A 15,973-nucleotide genomic window follows, 5' to 3' on the forward strand; every position below is an offset into this window, starting at 1 on the left:
CCAAAAATAGTTGAAAACGTCAGTTTCAGAGGGTAAAGTTAGACAAAACCAATTTTAAGGGGTAAACTGAGATCAAATGACCGTTTTAGGGGACATTTCAATTACTAATCCTTTTGATAAACGATGTTGACACATACCTTTTAGGCCTTTCAAACTTATATACAAAATAAAATATTGGGAAATACCCCAAAATGGGACAATTTCTTAATCTCGAGACAAAAATAGGACAAACGGGCCATGCACACCATGCACAAAACCGAAATTACTAAAACACCAACATATAAATACTAAAAATCAAAAGTCCATTGCATCAATTTTCTCATTTGGAAGAGAGGGATGTCAAGAGAGCTCTATGAGCTCTGGGTTTCTATGTTGAGCTCTGATTTCTAAGAAAGGGAAGTCCAAAGAGAGGTGAGAAGAGTGAGTTGGGTTTTAGGTTGACCTCATACCTCTAATTTTCAACAAATGGATGCGAGAGAAAGTGAGAAGAGTGAGCTGGGTTTTGTACCATATTTTCTCTTTTGGCCAGAAAGTTCCATTCTTTCCCACGATTGAAGCTTCGGCAGGCATAGTAAGGTAGGGTGTTTAGTTCCAAGTTCCTTCATCAATGATCTACGAAATAAATGGGTTGTTTGTAAGATGAGTTAATACTTAGAAGTTAAATTAGGGTTTGTGTTTCATGTTAGGGGCCATGGGTTGTGGAATAAATTTCATGTTTTGACGTGCTAAAAAACTAGGATGGAACAATTTCTGGTTCAAGTGTTAAATTGCAAAAATTTGTGAAATTTTTTCTGCAATGTGCATATGGTGTGTATGGCTACATCTTAATATGAGAAGCAGAAATGTTCACTAGTTATGATGCACGTATGTTGTGCCTCAAAATTTAGCGAGTATGACCACAACCTAGTTGGCCTCGGCAAAAAAAAAAAAAAATTGAAAAAAGCTTAGAGGACGTTGAGGATCATGCATGTCCATGAAATAACGACAATGAGTATCATGTTTTTCATGTGCACAGTTAAGCAATGATTGATACACGTAGCAATTATGTTTTAATTGTATCCACTATACCAATAGGTTGCCATTAAAGTTTCTTATTAATGCGAAAAGCAGCTCGTTGCTCGATCTCTAGTTATGTGCATATCAAGTGCATGTATTGTACATATGATGTGCATGTGGTGTGTATATAGCGTATATAGATAGGTGATGACGTCATTTTTCTGATTTCGAAGAGAGAGCTATGATCTCTGAGTTTTTAGGTTGGCTCAAATCTATGAGCATATCATGTGCATGTCATGTACGTAACAAATCATGAAAAATTCATCCAACAAAACACCAGCATTTAATGACTGGGCTTTGTTCCCATCCTTGATGCCAGTCCAGTTGTGGTGGTCTCGAGCCTCGATTGTTTGCTGTGTTGCCAGAAAATGTTCAAAAAAACTCACGACCTGCTTGAGTTTCGATCGCAACGATCGGGGATGAGATTCGTGACAAGGCTAGGTGTTTTTGACTCTTGAGGACAAGATGAAATTGGTGGTGGCTTCAATTTGGAAGGTGCTGGTCAGGACGACTGTGCACTATGTGTGCACAGTGAGAAGGGGAGAGAGAGTGCATGAGGGAGAAAGTGAGAGAAGAGAGGAGGGAGAGAGAGTAGAGAGAAATCAGAAAATTAGAGGAAATAACCCATTTATATACGAAGACAATTAAGTCACTTCAAGGTGTAGAAAAAATCATATTTATGTTCGATTATTGTGCATGGCGTGTGCATGTCGTGGGGAATTGTCTTATTTCTGTCCCAAGATTAAGAAATTGTCTTATTTTTGGGTATTAGGTTTTGGATCATGCTAACCCTACCGTGAATATAATGTTTGACATTATATAGTTTACCAAACAATGTTTGACATTAATTATGGAATATTTCACCAGCACGAACACGAGGTTATTTGTTCGGCTCCAAGCTTTATGTTTGTGTGAATTAAGAGAGACTTGCATGTAACGAAGTTTATGTTTATTTGTGTTCGTATGTCTTCACATTTGATACATCACGATTAAGAGAGTCGGGGACATGATATTTTAATTTGTACTCGCTTAGACAGTAGTGAAAATTGGCTTGTATGTAAACGTGATCATATCCGCAAAATCATATTGTATAGAACACATAGGTGGGGAGATGTTTACAATTCTTTTAATGTGCAGAGTTATACACACTACTCAAATGTCTATGACCAATCTTGCTTATAACTAGAGTCACAAGCTAAACAATCAGCATGCCGGTGATGATTCTGATGAATCAGTTGGACGCATGGGCCCATTACAAGAAAATAGGAAACTCAGAAGACACACCAACCAGGACCAACGTGCGGTGATTCTATGCATTTGCGTGATCTGGGAGTCGCTTCAAGTCCATTTCAACTTGGTGGATTGTCCACTGCATATTTTCCAATTTCTGCAAGGGGATGTTCATATCAGCGTTGCACACGGGAAACAGGTAATGTACAACTGTACGCATTGTTGTTACCTTTATAATATCGTGGTACTGCCTTGCAATTGTATCAAAGTGAGGATCAACACCCTGATACTCCCGAAGACGTGTAACCTGGTTAAAAGAAAGATGAATCATATATTAATAAAGAAAGCCAGCAGGGGAGATGCAGGAAAAAAGTAACAAAATGATGAGGTTAAGTTGTATACATGTCAGAACACTTGGCTCGGCATATCTTAACTATATATTAGCAACTTAAGCATTTTCTATAGATGTCGTGAGCATCCCCATGTTCACAATATCTACAATGTCAAGAGCATCTCCCACCATGCTCTATATTTTCAAGGCAAATTTTAGCTAAGAAGACTAGAAAGTTATATAAGATGCTCCCTAGAAAATTTCTACTCCTACCATGCTAGCTAATTTAGGGAGAGATAATGACTGAACCAATAGATTTTGGAGCTCCTACAGGTTTTTCTATACTAGGAGCGTGATCGGGAGTGTGATTGGAGATTAATTTTTCCTTTTTCTCCTAAATTTTAGCTATGAGCTCATTTAGGGAGCCCATAGGAGTTGCTCTAAATAACCAGTAACAAGTGATATAGAAATAACGGCAGATTGAAAACTTTCTTATCTCATCAAATTTGTCAAGAAAACCCAAAAGCCTAACACTACAAAAATTTCAAGCAATTTATAGCCTGATAGATTTTGGATGTCGATTTAAAACAACAATGACTTACAGACAAGCAGGCACAATAGACATGAAACACTGCAGTAATCAAGCTAAAAGTAAAACGTTCGGGAAAATACAATATTACAATAAGCAGCCTACAGTGCTGCTAGAAGGCTTGAATGATAGTCAAAATCATTATAAATGTCTGTGCTGGGGCACATACATATAAAAGCAACTCATGAAAGCATGAGCGCAAAACCACATAGTAAATAAGAGAGGGAGATGAACTAGAATATCATACCGCTTTATTATATGCAATAGAAGCTTCCTCTGTAGCTTCAAGGAGATACTTCCTAGAAATGAGATATAAAATTATTAAAATAACCTCGAACCAGTAAGCCACACATACTTTGAAATAATCATCGATAGGTACCTTATTTTATGTAGGGCCGGTATTGATTCCTTAGTATAAGTTTCCAGAAGGAGAACATGCTCTAGGACCCTGAAATAAAATGAAGCACTCCAGCAAATTATAGTCATGACATACAATTAATTTATTCATTTATTTGATCCAATAAACGGAAAACATAAGTACAGCCAGTGGTGATTGATGAATGTCGTCTGTTTGCACAAGAAGCGTCACAAAGAGCATTCTTCATAAACATATAGAAAACGACCATTAAGCAACATTAATGCCAGAAATACACAATTACAGTGCGAAAAACCACGTAACGAACCTCAATTTTGCACTCATGGTCTCACACCTTTTGCACAGCCATGTTTTTTGCAGTCCGTCCTATCAATCATTAATTGTAATAAAGGTTCAAGAATGCTCAACAACGTGGAATACAGAATCATAAGGAAAGGACACTTGGAAAAAAAAAATGCTCAAGGCATATTGTTAAGTGTAATTAAAAACACATTAACCATCACAATTATTGGAATCTTACATATTTATGTTGATGTTGCAACTTCAAATCTCTGACCAGCTTGATAAGCACTCCCAGTATCTGCTCCAGGACCTAGGTTTTGCAGAAACACAACTTTATAAATAAATGAAAAAACTATACTGTCACAAAACAAAATGCTCTGGTATGAAACTTCAAGAACATGAAACAATGTTTTTTCATTTATATTCATACATTATAATATTCAGCAAATTTTCTATCTGCGGAATATAGATCTTCCCGCAGAGCTGTTTCTTCCCTTTCCATCTCCTCAATTATCAACTTTACCCTGATAAAGTCATTAGAAAAGAGGAACAAATTATGGGTCACACTAATAGCAGAATATTAGAACAGTGGTTCTAGAAATTTATAGATTCACCACAATCTTTGGTTTATCACTGCACTGCACTTAAGCAAAGAGCAGGAAATATGGAAGGTGATACTGATGCTGAGAATGAACTATAAATACTTTAGTAAAAGGAAAAGGCGATAATCATGTTGAGCCACTGAGTAGTTAAGCATTTTCTTTAAAATTTAAATGCAACTACTCCAGTCTTCTACTAGCTTATGTAACAGACTATTGTAAACGTCTAATAGATTTCCAAGCATGGCTAAAAAGCATCTTTCTCCATGTGAAAAGGAATTCTCATACAACCAAAACTATATCAAGAGAGAGAGTAACTCAAACCTTTCTGGAAGCCGAGAACTTGAATTTTGATGCCCAGATGACGAGTCTGCAGCAACAAAGCAGTGGCATTAATAATGCCTTTAACCATTAGCATTATGCATGGGTAAGCACATAATAATTTCACAATTAACTTTAGATATTAGTAAACTCAACCACCCCATGCCCCCTCCCGGAAAGAGAATATCATCAGACCAATTTTTGCATTTGACGCTTTAGAGCAGTCAATCTGGATATTCTCTCTCCAGAATATATAAGAAACAAAATTGAACTGCCTCTGATCAACACTTTGACACAAATGACAGTTGTTGACTTCCACAAAAGTTGATTATGGCCTCAGAGTAGATCAATGATACATTATAAGTTTGCAACGGCTATGGATTTCAGTTCATACATGAGAGAGAGAGAGAGAGAGAGATAGATACCAATGTCATCCATTATAAAGGCATCAGCTAGCTTATCACATTTAGCTTTTAAACGAGCTTCAATCTCTTGGGAAAGACACAACTGGTATTCTGTCATATCCTGCAGTTGAAACATTGTAGATGTATCTCAATTTCCAATAAATAAGGGACAGCTTCACTAAGACAAGGTTAGATCTTTTTGCTATGGAAGTACAAACAAGTAAAAGTAACAGATTCTATAAAGAAAAGATATGTTTGGATGGAGAAAATAAAACATAAGTAAATAAAATGGAAAATAAAAAAGAAAGTGAATCATTGCTGGAACCATAATGAGGTTTGTACCATTGACAACGGTGTTTGTAGGAGCTGTGTTTGCCATAAATATGCAGGTGTTATTCCAAGAAAGCAATTGGGAATACCACCAACCCCAGATTCCACAGTTTCAGTTGCACTAAGAGAAATATTGTTGTTTGCGCCACTAGCAGTGCTAGTCACAGCATTATAATTTGTTGAGTTGGAGCTTGAGCTGACCGTAACACTGGTACTGGTACTTTCTAGAGAACTGCGTGACATGGTACTACACTTTTCAATTTCTTCCTCGTGAATTTCACCATCTTTGGAGATAAGAGGAAGCCTCAGTCTTTGAGCTGCTTCTGAAACGATCATACGATGCTCTAATGTCTCATACAACTGATATAGACAGGTTCACCCGTTTTAGACAATTTAATAACTCAATTATAGAATAGAATACTGAGGTCGCATTTGAGCAATTAACAAAGATTGAGTTCGCTTTATGTCATTGAATGTTAATCAAATATACAAATCCATTACTTTCGATATCTTTAGAGTAATGGTTAAATAAAAGTTAATATTTTTGCACGAACATCCATATCACTATTGTAAAATCATATGGGGGCTGTGGTCTTTTGCATGGAAGCTCAATGGTATCCTTCTATAGATTCTATTTGATACAGAAACTATAGAAAGAAGATAATTACCTAAAATGAGATTCCTATTTAACATTCAAAATACTATAAATTTGTTCGGAATTAGGATCAGAAGGTTAAATCATGACTTCACTACACTTGATGTAAAATGCATCTCAAAATCAAAAACAACAAAGCAGGATCAATGGGCGAGTCGAATTGAAACCTGAGGAGGGTTCTTCAAGCCCAATTGTAGATCCCGAATGCCTCCAAGGTTAGCCACAGAAACCGCTTGTTGATACTCCTCCACCATTGCAATTGCCTCACTATACAATGCCTACATCAAAATCCAAACCCACCATACAGACACACACACATTACAAAATCACTGCCAGATAAAGAACAACCAGTGCAATCAGCACAAACCCAAAAAATTAAAAAAGTACCATGGCTTCCAAGTATCGCAATCTTTCCCGGGACATTTCCTCCCTTGCCTGCAGAAACAGTCCACATTTTAAAAAAATCAAATCAATTGTAAATTGTGTAAAGGGTTTGCAGTCACACAACCTGCTTGTTATGGTTTGCAGCCACATTTTCTAACCAACCAAACAAGGCAGGAAAATGTGTGCATATATAAGAGAGAGGGAGAGAGAGAGTACGAGTTGGAGGTCGAAGTAGGCAGATTTGGAGACGAGAGAACCATCGGGAGCCAAGCAGTGGCGCTCCAGCTGATCAATGACTTGGGTCAAATCCGATGGCAGGTTTTGCCCTTGTTGTTGTTGCAGTCCCTTCGCCATTTTCCTAAGCTTCTACTATTCGCCCCCACTCGATCCCCAAAACGTCGTCGTCGTCTTCTTCTTCTTCCTTGTTGAGGATTCCACTCAAGAGTCAGTCTCGCAGTAGTTTAAAATCTCAGGCCGGCCGACCTTTCTTCAACCGCCAGCAAAAGTTAATTTACCAAAAACACCCTCGCCTTCGACTCCTAACCGATGTCGTTTCTCTTCATAAATTTAACACAAAGAGGCTTAATTGTAACGCGCTTAGTTTTTGTCCTTTAACCGGCTCTAGTTCTCAATTATGTTGTGCATCCTGTTTATTAGACCCTGCGGTTTCTGACACGATACGGTAATAAGACATGAAAAAGACATGAAAATAACGGATTTTTTATCAATACGATAACTAATCGAGTCATTATCGGATGACCCGTTAATAACAAGTTCTTAACAGGTATACATGCGGGTAATACATGGATAACCCGTTAAGAAAAAAATTATTTTGATAATTTTAAAATTTAATTACTAAAAGATTTATTATAAAATACAATAGCCATATTAATATATACAATATATTCTATATTAAATATATAGTTTTGTATTATTATTCTATATAAGTTTTTTTTTTAAATAATCATTATTTATTTTTATTATGAGAGTTCATTATTATCATTACTAAGATAAATTTACTTAACATGTTTCCCATGGTGATTGAGGAAAATTGAAGGGTTTGATTGGAAGAAAATGTGCAAGGTTCCAATGTTCTAATGTTCCAATGTCTTTAATTTTGCAAATATTTTGAACATTTGATATTTTGTAATGTTCTAATGTTTGTTTTATTATGCTTTTATTTTGGGTATGTAAATATATACTTAAAAGAAAAATGCGTTTTTATGTTTTGGATGTGACAATATGATATGTATATACTTATTTAGTATTATGTTTTTCATTTGATTATTTATTGGTTTAAAATATATTTTCCTTAACAGGTAACGGGTCGGGTCATATTACCTGTTAATATTATCAGGTCGATTTCGGGTCAGATCATTTTATCCGATTATTTTAACAGGTGTTACACGACACGACCTGTTAAGATATCGAGTATGACACGAAAACTACACGAACACGAAAAACACGACACGAATGCCAGGTCTAGTCTTTATGGTTAATTTCGTCAGCTTTTTCAAATTATATTATATAGGGGTGTGATATCTACACACCATATTTTACTTCTCACACATTCTTGATAATTTCTGTCCGTTGATCTTCTTCTATTCATCTGATCTGAAGGCCGAAAATTAAAAAGATATATGAAAAGTAAAATAGAATGTGTAGATATCACACCCCATTATATATTGTCTTTATGATTAGTTTTGTTAATTTCGTCAACTTTTTAGTTATTTAAAGTTAAAGTACAGATTTTACCAAAAAATAAACGGAGAACAAAAATAGGTGCTGTTTTCTTGGGTGGTGGCGCCTCATTTTATTTTTTTAAAAATAATTTTCTTGCCCAATTTTCCGTGTTCTATAAATTTGAATGAACAAACGAATTTCAATTGTAATATGTTTTTTCAAGGATGACATACCGTCTTTACGTTTTACTGAATCACTCGTACATTTTCATCCTTTGTTCTTTATTCAGATATATACACAAGAAGGGAATGAACAGACAGATATTCTTCCTTTCCTTTTCCGGTTTCCTATCAAGTCGATTGGTCAGGAGCCAGAGTTTTCTTCAACTCTTTCTTGTTCACCTGCGATCGGATCCTTACAAGTCCATGAGTAAATAAATACGAAAGTGCAATGCTTTTATAGAAAATATGGAAATGAAAAAGTAAAATACCTTTCCCATAGCATTCCGAGGTAGTGAATCCCACAGAATCAGTCGCGTTGGTATCTGGAAACATGTAACGTAGTTATTTGTAGTGCGAATATGGTTTCATTACTTGCAATATGTGTTTTTAAAGGATACGTTATATACTTTTTCATCAAGAATTTGACCACCTTCCATCCCCTCCCACAATCACAAAAAGGAATAAAGGTGGAGTATATATAGCTACAATGGCAAACACCGATACCAGCAAGCTATGGATGAACACGGGGAAACTTGACCTAGCAACTTCAAAAGGCATAGTAGAATTGCCGAAGGCTTCTATCGACAAAACTAGAGTGGTCTTACAGCTCTAATTGGACGAAGAAAAACAAAATGTGAATGATGATGAATAATACCTTGTATGGTGCAAGTTTGTCTTTGGCCCAAGAGGATAGTTCCTCCAAGCTTATAGCAGGTTTCAGTTCTTCCTTCTGCTTCCTCTTTGTTTCCGCCCCTGGCACAATTATTGCACAAACAACTTCTCCATAGTCTCTGTCTGGTAAACCCAACACACAACACTCCTCCACAGCTGGGTGCTACACAAAAACGGGTGGTTTTAGTTAGAAAGATTCAATACTTCATTCAGCACTTTAATTGCTGTTTTTTGTTTCTATAGATTGACTCGCAAAGAGAGAAATTGTTGCACGTCTATAACAAAACAGGAATGGAGGTACAAAAACCCACCTGTAAAAGAACTGATTCAATTTCTAACGCAGATAACTTGTATCCACCAACCTTCATGATATCAGCACTGGTACCTGATAAATGTCATAAAAAAGGAGAGAAGAAGAAAAATGAATTCATAAGCGAAAAGTCCTTTACATATCTGCATTGTTAACCACAAGCATCAAAATCACAGGAATGCGAGTTATTGATAGATATCCTTACGTCCTAATATGATGTAGTACCCATCTTCGTCCACTGTACCAGCATCTCCAGTTCTGAAGTATCCATCACTTGTAAATGATTGCTTTGTTACCTAGACAACGACCATAACGGTGACAAATTTGTTGAGATTCTTCAAAATATAATTATGCCATATATGGATAATGTATATACTCCATTTTACATTCTTAAATCAGAAGTTAATACTATTGGACATCTCACAAACATATACGCGCAAGGTGTGTGCGAGTGAGTGGGCATGTGGAGTATGGGTATTTTATCGCATGTAGCATCAACTTTATGATATCAGAAATTACCTCAGGAAGCTTCCAATATTCCTTAAATAATGACGGACTTTTGACACACAGCTCACCCACGCCTGTAGTATCACTTCCACTTTCATCTTCAGCAACAATCTTTACCTATAACAGATGATGATTTATATTGAGAAAGTCCAACATAAATATATATGTATATAATTTGTAGTTACTTCTTATTAAGATAGTATAATCTCCAATCTCAATTGTGAGACATCACACCACATTCTATCAACAATTTACTAATTGTTTCAAAGACCACTAATTAGTCTTTGTGAATAAGCAACAAAAAGTCCACCAATTAAATGCTAATGATTTTGCTATTATCAGTGGCTCCCTTCAGTTCGAGGGCAAGCAACTAAAAATTCTGCATAAGCAAAAGCTTCCTTCACAAGGCTTTTAAAAGTTAAACTGCTACCGGAAGTATATTTTGCAACCTGTAGCTCACTCACCTCCACACCCGGAAATGGTTTTCCAACCGTGCCTGCTTTCCGCTCACCTCTTAAGGGGTTTGATATTGCCATGACAAACTAAAAACATCGGAAACCATATATGTATAAGCTTAACTCATCTTTTCAGTTTTGGAAAATATTAAACTGCATCGGCCTCTTCAAAAAGTGATAATAGTAAATTGAAAGTAATGAAACTGGATATCACTTACCTCTGTCATGCCATATCGTTCCAAAAGACGATGTCCTGTGATGGTTTCCCATTGTTGCATTACAGGAAGAGGGAGTGCAGAGGAACCACACATCTATGACAAATAAATAAGGTTCTTAGTTATGGGCATTCACCAAAGACTCATAAACAGAGGAACGACCAAATCTGAATTTAAGGAACCTTTTGCACAACAATAGGGTAGTTCACTGCAGGGGCTATAGCTGATATATCTAAGTTATAGACTGTCATATGCATTTCCGGTAAAGATCCAATAAAATTTTTTTTTTTTTTTTTTTTTTTTTTTTTAAAAAAAAAAAGCATCTTACTTCATACTACAAATTAAAAACAAAAATGTTACTGGGTCAAGAAACAGCTTTCAGGCTACTTACCATTAGACGCAACTGTTTTGCGGCATTGGCAGAGGTGGCTTTTAGCTCTGGATCCATTGCTTCATGAGCTTGTATCAATCGAGCATACATGGTTGGAACCTACACAAAAATAGCTATAACTTGCAGCCCAACTAAATAAAGATAATTATTTTGCAACTAAATCAGTATGCTGAGACATGCAATGCAAGGATGCATACCAAGTTTACCACTCAATTTATGCCTTGAAGATTATAAAACCAATAAACAAATGAACAGCCAGCAGATAACTGATGTTTAAAATAAGACGACATTTCCCAAAGTTTTAAATTCCAGTGAAATTATAATATGTTACACCCTGCAATAGATCTTCATGTTGCATAGATAGTGAGCTTCTTTAGCATTAAAATCCTTGACATACAAAGTGCACTTACTCCAGTAAAGACCGTTATGCCATCATCTGCATTAGATCCATTAATTGGATATGCTTCTCGCCACCTCTGCCAAATACCCCTCACGCTAAATTTTGGCATAAACTCAACCTTCAACAGCACAAACAGATATTACAACCAGAACTGTCATGAATAGCTCAACAAGACACATGCACAAAAACATGCACGCTCCACAGAAGACAATGGCAAAAGCCTACAGTTCACAAAGCAACCAAAGAAAACAAAAATACTACCGTGGAATCTGCATAGAGAGGGGCAAGTACAGCATTGAAAAGCCCATGCACATGTATTTTATAGGTTAAGGATCCATTAAAGCATGTTTCAGACCACTTATCCAAGCCACATACCAATTAGATGCACAACTAAAATTTCGAATCGAATTTCTAACAGAAACGGAAGACACTGAAGACATTAGCTAAAAGTAAGCTGCATTTGAAAACTTTACAATTTTGCAAGCGAATGCACAAAAATTGAAGGATATGATGTAGAGGTAGACAATTCAAAAATTGATCAGCAAATGTATACCCCCAAGCTTCTGCCAAGGTTTGGACCTGAAATTGAGTTAACATCAGGGAAAATTTTAGAACCTTAAGTAACACCAATCGACATCCTACGCCTAACCAGACAACCATTCTATTGGTGAAACGAAATATAGCTCAATCTTTGCTTGCAAGGATAGATAAAGTGCATACTTGTGCACTAATGCTTTTGTGTGTGTGAACAACTCCCTTCGGTTTTCCCGTTGTGCCACTAGTGTATATGACTAATGCAGGATCCTCACCTGCACAACAAAAAATGACAGCATGACAATAAAAATGACAGCATCCCAATACAGAAGATAAATTTACGTATTCTTAAAGACAAAAGATCTCTCTTACTTGATTGTTTTATATTCCGGTGAAAAATTGCATCTGCATCTATTCCTCCTGCTTGTAAACAACCAGCTCCACTTTCTGGTGAAGAACTACTGGGAACTGGTGGAATAAGAGAAGTTTGGGCAGCACATTTAGCAGCAACATTTTCCATGAGTTGCATGTGCTCTTCAGTACTCAGTATCATTGAGACATCCTGTAAATGTAGATAATGATTAAGGGCCAGTAGATTTATGCCCATAATAAAAGACAAAAAGACAGGATGAAGATAAGGTATGGCGGCACGGATTAAGACTAGTTAGTGTATATATAGGCCTTCTCTATTTCCAACTTAGGACATGTTTTTTCAGAGATCATAACAAGTTAATCTATACAGCAAGCTTTCTGAATCTACACTTTAATGAAAATTTGGAAACAAAACATGGTAGAAACCTATGAAAACAATAGTACGGTATTGGGCTGACATAATTCTGTTTGAATATGAACAACAACATTATTGCTCATGATCCATGTCCACTTCAACAGGTTTAAATTTTAGATTTCTAATTTAGAGATTATGAAAAATATGTTAATATTTAATAAGAAGCTAATTCAATTAGTAGTGCTGAGGAAAACAAAAGTCGTTGAGACGGAAAAGCAAAATGATGGAGATTTGGGAACTTACTGAGTCATTTATGACATGCAAGAGCTCCACTTCAGGATAGCTGAGAGCAAGTGGAACTGCAACACCTCCACTTAGCCATGTCCCAAGTATACCGGCAACAAACTCAGCTGAGGGCTTAGCCACAATTCCTATTCTAGCCCCTCCAAGGTTCTCTTGTCCTTTCCCACCATCAATCGATGCTGAAGAAGTCTGTACACCAAAGACACTAAGAATAAGCTAAAATATTGTTGGGAAGGAGAGGAGGGGGGAAATATTTAAGGGAAAAGTAAAAACTAAAACTCACATCATTCAATTCACCGGTAGATAACAATCTGGATATCCTTGATGCAGATGAGATTAGTTGGTTGTAACTGTAACTCTTGTGATCAGATCGAATAGCAATGCTATCACGCGTAGCAGACCCTTGATTAACTACCTTTGACTCCTCCATGGATGAACCAGATTGCAATGCTGTAATGGATTGAAAATGCAAAAAAAGAAACAGTTAATTAAATAGAAATCTAACTTTTAACCAAAAAATAAATAAATAAACATCTAACTTCTAGCTTCATATAGCACAATGATTCACTTCAGCCCTTGCAAGAAAACTATCACTAGGCAAACATTGCACCTGCAACTTTGACAGAGACATATAAATAGGATTCTTTACAAATTGCAGTATAACATGTATCGCCAAACTTAATTCCGCAGACAGTACTGAATTCTACATCATATTCACAAGTAAGCTCATAGCAGAAACAAAATTTGGAGAAAGAGTGAAGGACATTTGAAGGAGCATATCGTGTTCATCCGCAAATCCAAAGACAAAATTACAGTTTCGATGGGGTCAAGTAAAAATTCCAAGTGACCGGTGCATCTGATAGAAGATATCAACAATCAAATATCCTGCTCAAAGGAATGCGGTAAATTTGATCAACTAGAAGCATCCAACTGCATTTTCATAGGAAAAACAGTGGCAAAATCTTGTTTGTGTTGCTACGAAAACATCGAAAAGAAAAGGAATTGGTCCGGCTGGAAGAGAATTAAAACATAAGTTTCCCACAAACGTTTCGTCCTAATTATTCACATAGAACAAATATGAATCCTCTGTTTGATTACCCACTGAAAACATTTTTATATGAAAACCCTTCACAATGGACCACAATCCAGGAAACCCAGAAACCCCAATCTCATCCAGACCTTTCCTTCCCTCCAGTTTTTCTCAAAACCCCAAAAAAAATTACAACATTTTCCCTCTTTCTCTCATTCTCTTGCGTTCTCTCCAACTTTCTCAGCAACCAAACAAGCACATTGGAACTAATTAATCAAACAACATGAGGAACGAACTTACAGGAGAAGTGCGGAGAGTGCGACGACCAGAGCAAAGCGTGGGTGCGTCTGAGAGAAGGTGGGTAGGACGAGGAGCAGAGTGTGCTCAAAAATTGTTGGTTGAGGAGATTAAATGGCGCGGTCGACCGCATATTTAGGTGGAGCGTATTAATGGGTGGCAGTGTTGGTGCGTACGTCAGTGAAACAAGCAGTTGATGTTGGTTGTTGAAGAAGTAGCAGAAGGGAAGATTGGTTTGGTCAGCATTCAAACCTCACTCAAAAAGTTGATGGTTTGGTTTGGTTTGATCGCAAAAGACACACAACTTTACGAGGGAGTCCGTATACGGTGGCTTTGGTTTTAACTTGTAATGGTAGGCTATTTGGTATTTGATAGCTTTGTATACAACGGACTTGGTCTAAGTTGGTCAAAAATAAAGTATATGGAATGCAACTTCAGTGCAAACGGATGCTCAAATGAGTTAGGATAAGGATTGGAGATCATAAAGTATCAAAGAGCGATCGCTTTTACTACCTAGGATTTATCTTGCAAAAGAACAGAGAGTTGAATGGAGACCTCAACCATACAAGCTAGATGGATGAAGTAGAAGAGTGCATCTAACGTGTTGTGTGACCATCGTATGCCACTAAAGCTCAAGGGAAAATTTTATAGGATGGAAATAAGGCCAACAATGCTTTATAGCACGGAATGTTGGGCGATGAAGCGTCAACACATACATAAAATAGGTGTAACGGATATGAGAATGCTTCTTTGAATGTGTGGGCACACGAAAAAGGATAATATTAGGAATGAGGATATTCAAGGTAAAGTAGGAGTAGCCGAAATTGAAAGGAAATATGAGAGAAAATCGGTTACGGTGGTTTGGACATGTGAAGCGAAGACCTACTGATGCTTTGGTTAGAAGATACAATTACGGGACAAAGGTTCAAGGCCGAAAGGGTAGAGGAAGACCTAGGAAGACTTTGGAAGAGACTCTAAGAAATGACATAGGGTACTTAGATCTAATGGAAGGCGTGGTATATAACCAAGCGCAATAGCATTCTAGGATTTATACAGCCGACCCACTTAGTGAGAAAAGGTTTTGTTGTTGTTGTTGTTGTTGTTGCAGAAAATAATGAGTTGTAAAGTATTGACCTTAAAAAACTACCAAGCCTACGTGGCGCGCAGGCCGAGTAATCTATAAGCTAACTACGTCCTTCGGTGAATGCGGGGCATGCCAACTCGTCGGCCGAGCTCGGCCGAGGAGTAAATTTGTTGATGTTGCGTTGGGTACGCGGCTGACTTCTGCATCTTGCGATTGCGGCCGAGAAAGGAACACGTCTCGGCCTCTTGGGTCCTCGAACCTGAAGACAATGCTACTATTCTTACAAAGTTCACGAATCGTCGTCGTCGAATTCGGTCACAATGATGGTATTCGTCAGAGTAAACTCACGCCGAATCGACACAAAAGTGTAAGGGCACAAATACTCAAAGCAGATATGAGTCTTAATAGTGAACGTGGTTCAGCCGTCTGAATGCCGAACTCTAAATCCTACTTGAGAGTATCCAATCATAAAATAACTCGACGTGCAATGCGTCGAGCTCAGTAAGCTGTAACACCTCACTTCGCCGAGAAGGCTAATGAGATGACCTCGATCAATAAGGATTCGGAAACCCTTCTCAACCGAGACT

At 37.1% G+C, this 15,973-nt stretch overlaps 2 protein-coding genes across 6 annotated transcripts; both read right to left on the minus strand.

The window, feature by feature from the left end:
* Positions 1-2,126: 2,126 nt before the first annotated feature.
* Positions 2,127-8,609, minus strand: LOC103405443 (AUGMIN subunit 4). 5 transcript variants are annotated; one of them, XR_011577705.1, is made up of 14 exons: positions 8,474-8,609; positions 6,774-6,978; positions 6,561-6,608; positions 6,341-6,451; positions 5,531-5,878; positions 5,210-5,309; positions 4,788-4,833; positions 4,295-4,388; positions 4,103-4,174; positions 3,890-3,948; positions 3,586-3,805; positions 3,454-3,505; positions 2,516-2,593; positions 2,127-2,443 (listed from the first exon to the last, which is right to left on the minus strand). XR_011577705.1 is itself a non-coding variant. In XM_008344445.4 (14 exons), exons 2-14 carry the CDS (start codon positions 6,909-6,911, stop codon positions 2,366-2,368), a joined length of 1,293 nt encoding a protein of 430 aa, XP_008342667.1. In that variant the 5' UTR covers positions 6,912-6,978; positions 8,474-8,609; the 3' UTR covers positions 2,127-2,365. The 5 variants fall into 5 exon arrangements, 4 of the variants coding, with proteins under 4 accessions (XP_008342667.1, XP_070672642.1, XP_070672641.1 ...); XM_008344445.4 differs by having other exon boundaries at positions 3,586-3,654; XM_070816541.1 differs by having other exon boundaries at positions 3,586-3,654; positions 6,774-7,226; positions 8,474-8,600.
* On the minus strand, positions 8,420-14,638 carry LOC103405442 (probable CoA ligase CCL8). Its single transcript, XM_029097941.2, has 17 exons — positions 14,306-14,638; positions 13,259-13,425; positions 12,976-13,164; positions 12,318-12,507; positions 12,132-12,220; positions 11,921-11,990; positions 11,673-11,725; positions 11,422-11,529; positions 11,012-11,110; positions 10,624-10,716; positions 10,415-10,492; positions 9,963-10,067; positions 9,649-9,739; positions 9,445-9,518; positions 9,117-9,296; positions 8,731-8,784; positions 8,420-8,641 (listed from the first exon to the last, which is right to left on the minus strand). Exons 1-17 carry the CDS (start codon positions 14,433-14,435, stop codon positions 8,591-8,593), a joined length of 1,821 nt encoding a protein of 606 aa, XP_028953774.1. The 5' UTR covers positions 14,436-14,638; the 3' UTR covers positions 8,420-8,590.
* Positions 14,639-15,973: the final 1,335 nt, after the last annotated feature.

This window comes from Malus domestica, chromosome 17 (assembly GCF_042453785.1).
Source record: "Malus domestica chromosome 17, GDT2T_hap1".
In the NCBI taxonomy this organism is placed as follows: Eukaryota; Viridiplantae; Streptophyta; class Magnoliopsida; order Rosales; family Rosaceae; genus Malus; species Malus domestica.

Excerpts from the sequence above, each read along its gene's own strand:
- LOC103405443 (XM_008344445.4), bottom strand. The coding sequence starts at position 6,911 with ATGGCGAAGGGACTGCAACAACAACAAGGGCAAAACCTGCCATCGGAT. Across the intron at positions 6,452-6,560 it reads TGCGATACTTGGAAGCCATG|GCATTGTATAGTGAGGCAAT; the intron begins GTACTTTTTTAA and ends ATTTTGATGTAG. Across the intron at positions 4,389-4,787 it reads AGTTCTCGGCTTCCAGAAAG|GGTAAAGTTGATAATTGAGG; the intron begins GTTTGAGTTACT and ends TGACTTTATCAG.
- LOC103405442 (XM_029097941.2), bottom strand. The coding sequence starts at position 14,435 with ATGCGGTCGACCGCGCCATTTAATCTCCTCAACCAACAATTTTTGAGC. Across the intron at positions 12,221-12,317 it reads CCGGAATATAAAACAATCAA|GTGAGGATCCTGCATTAGTC; the intron begins GTAAGAGAGATC and ends TTTGTTGTGCAG. Across the intron at positions 10,493-10,623 it reads AACGATATGGCATGACAGAG|TTTGTCATGGCAATATCAAA; the intron begins GTAAGTGATATC and ends CGATGTTTTTAG.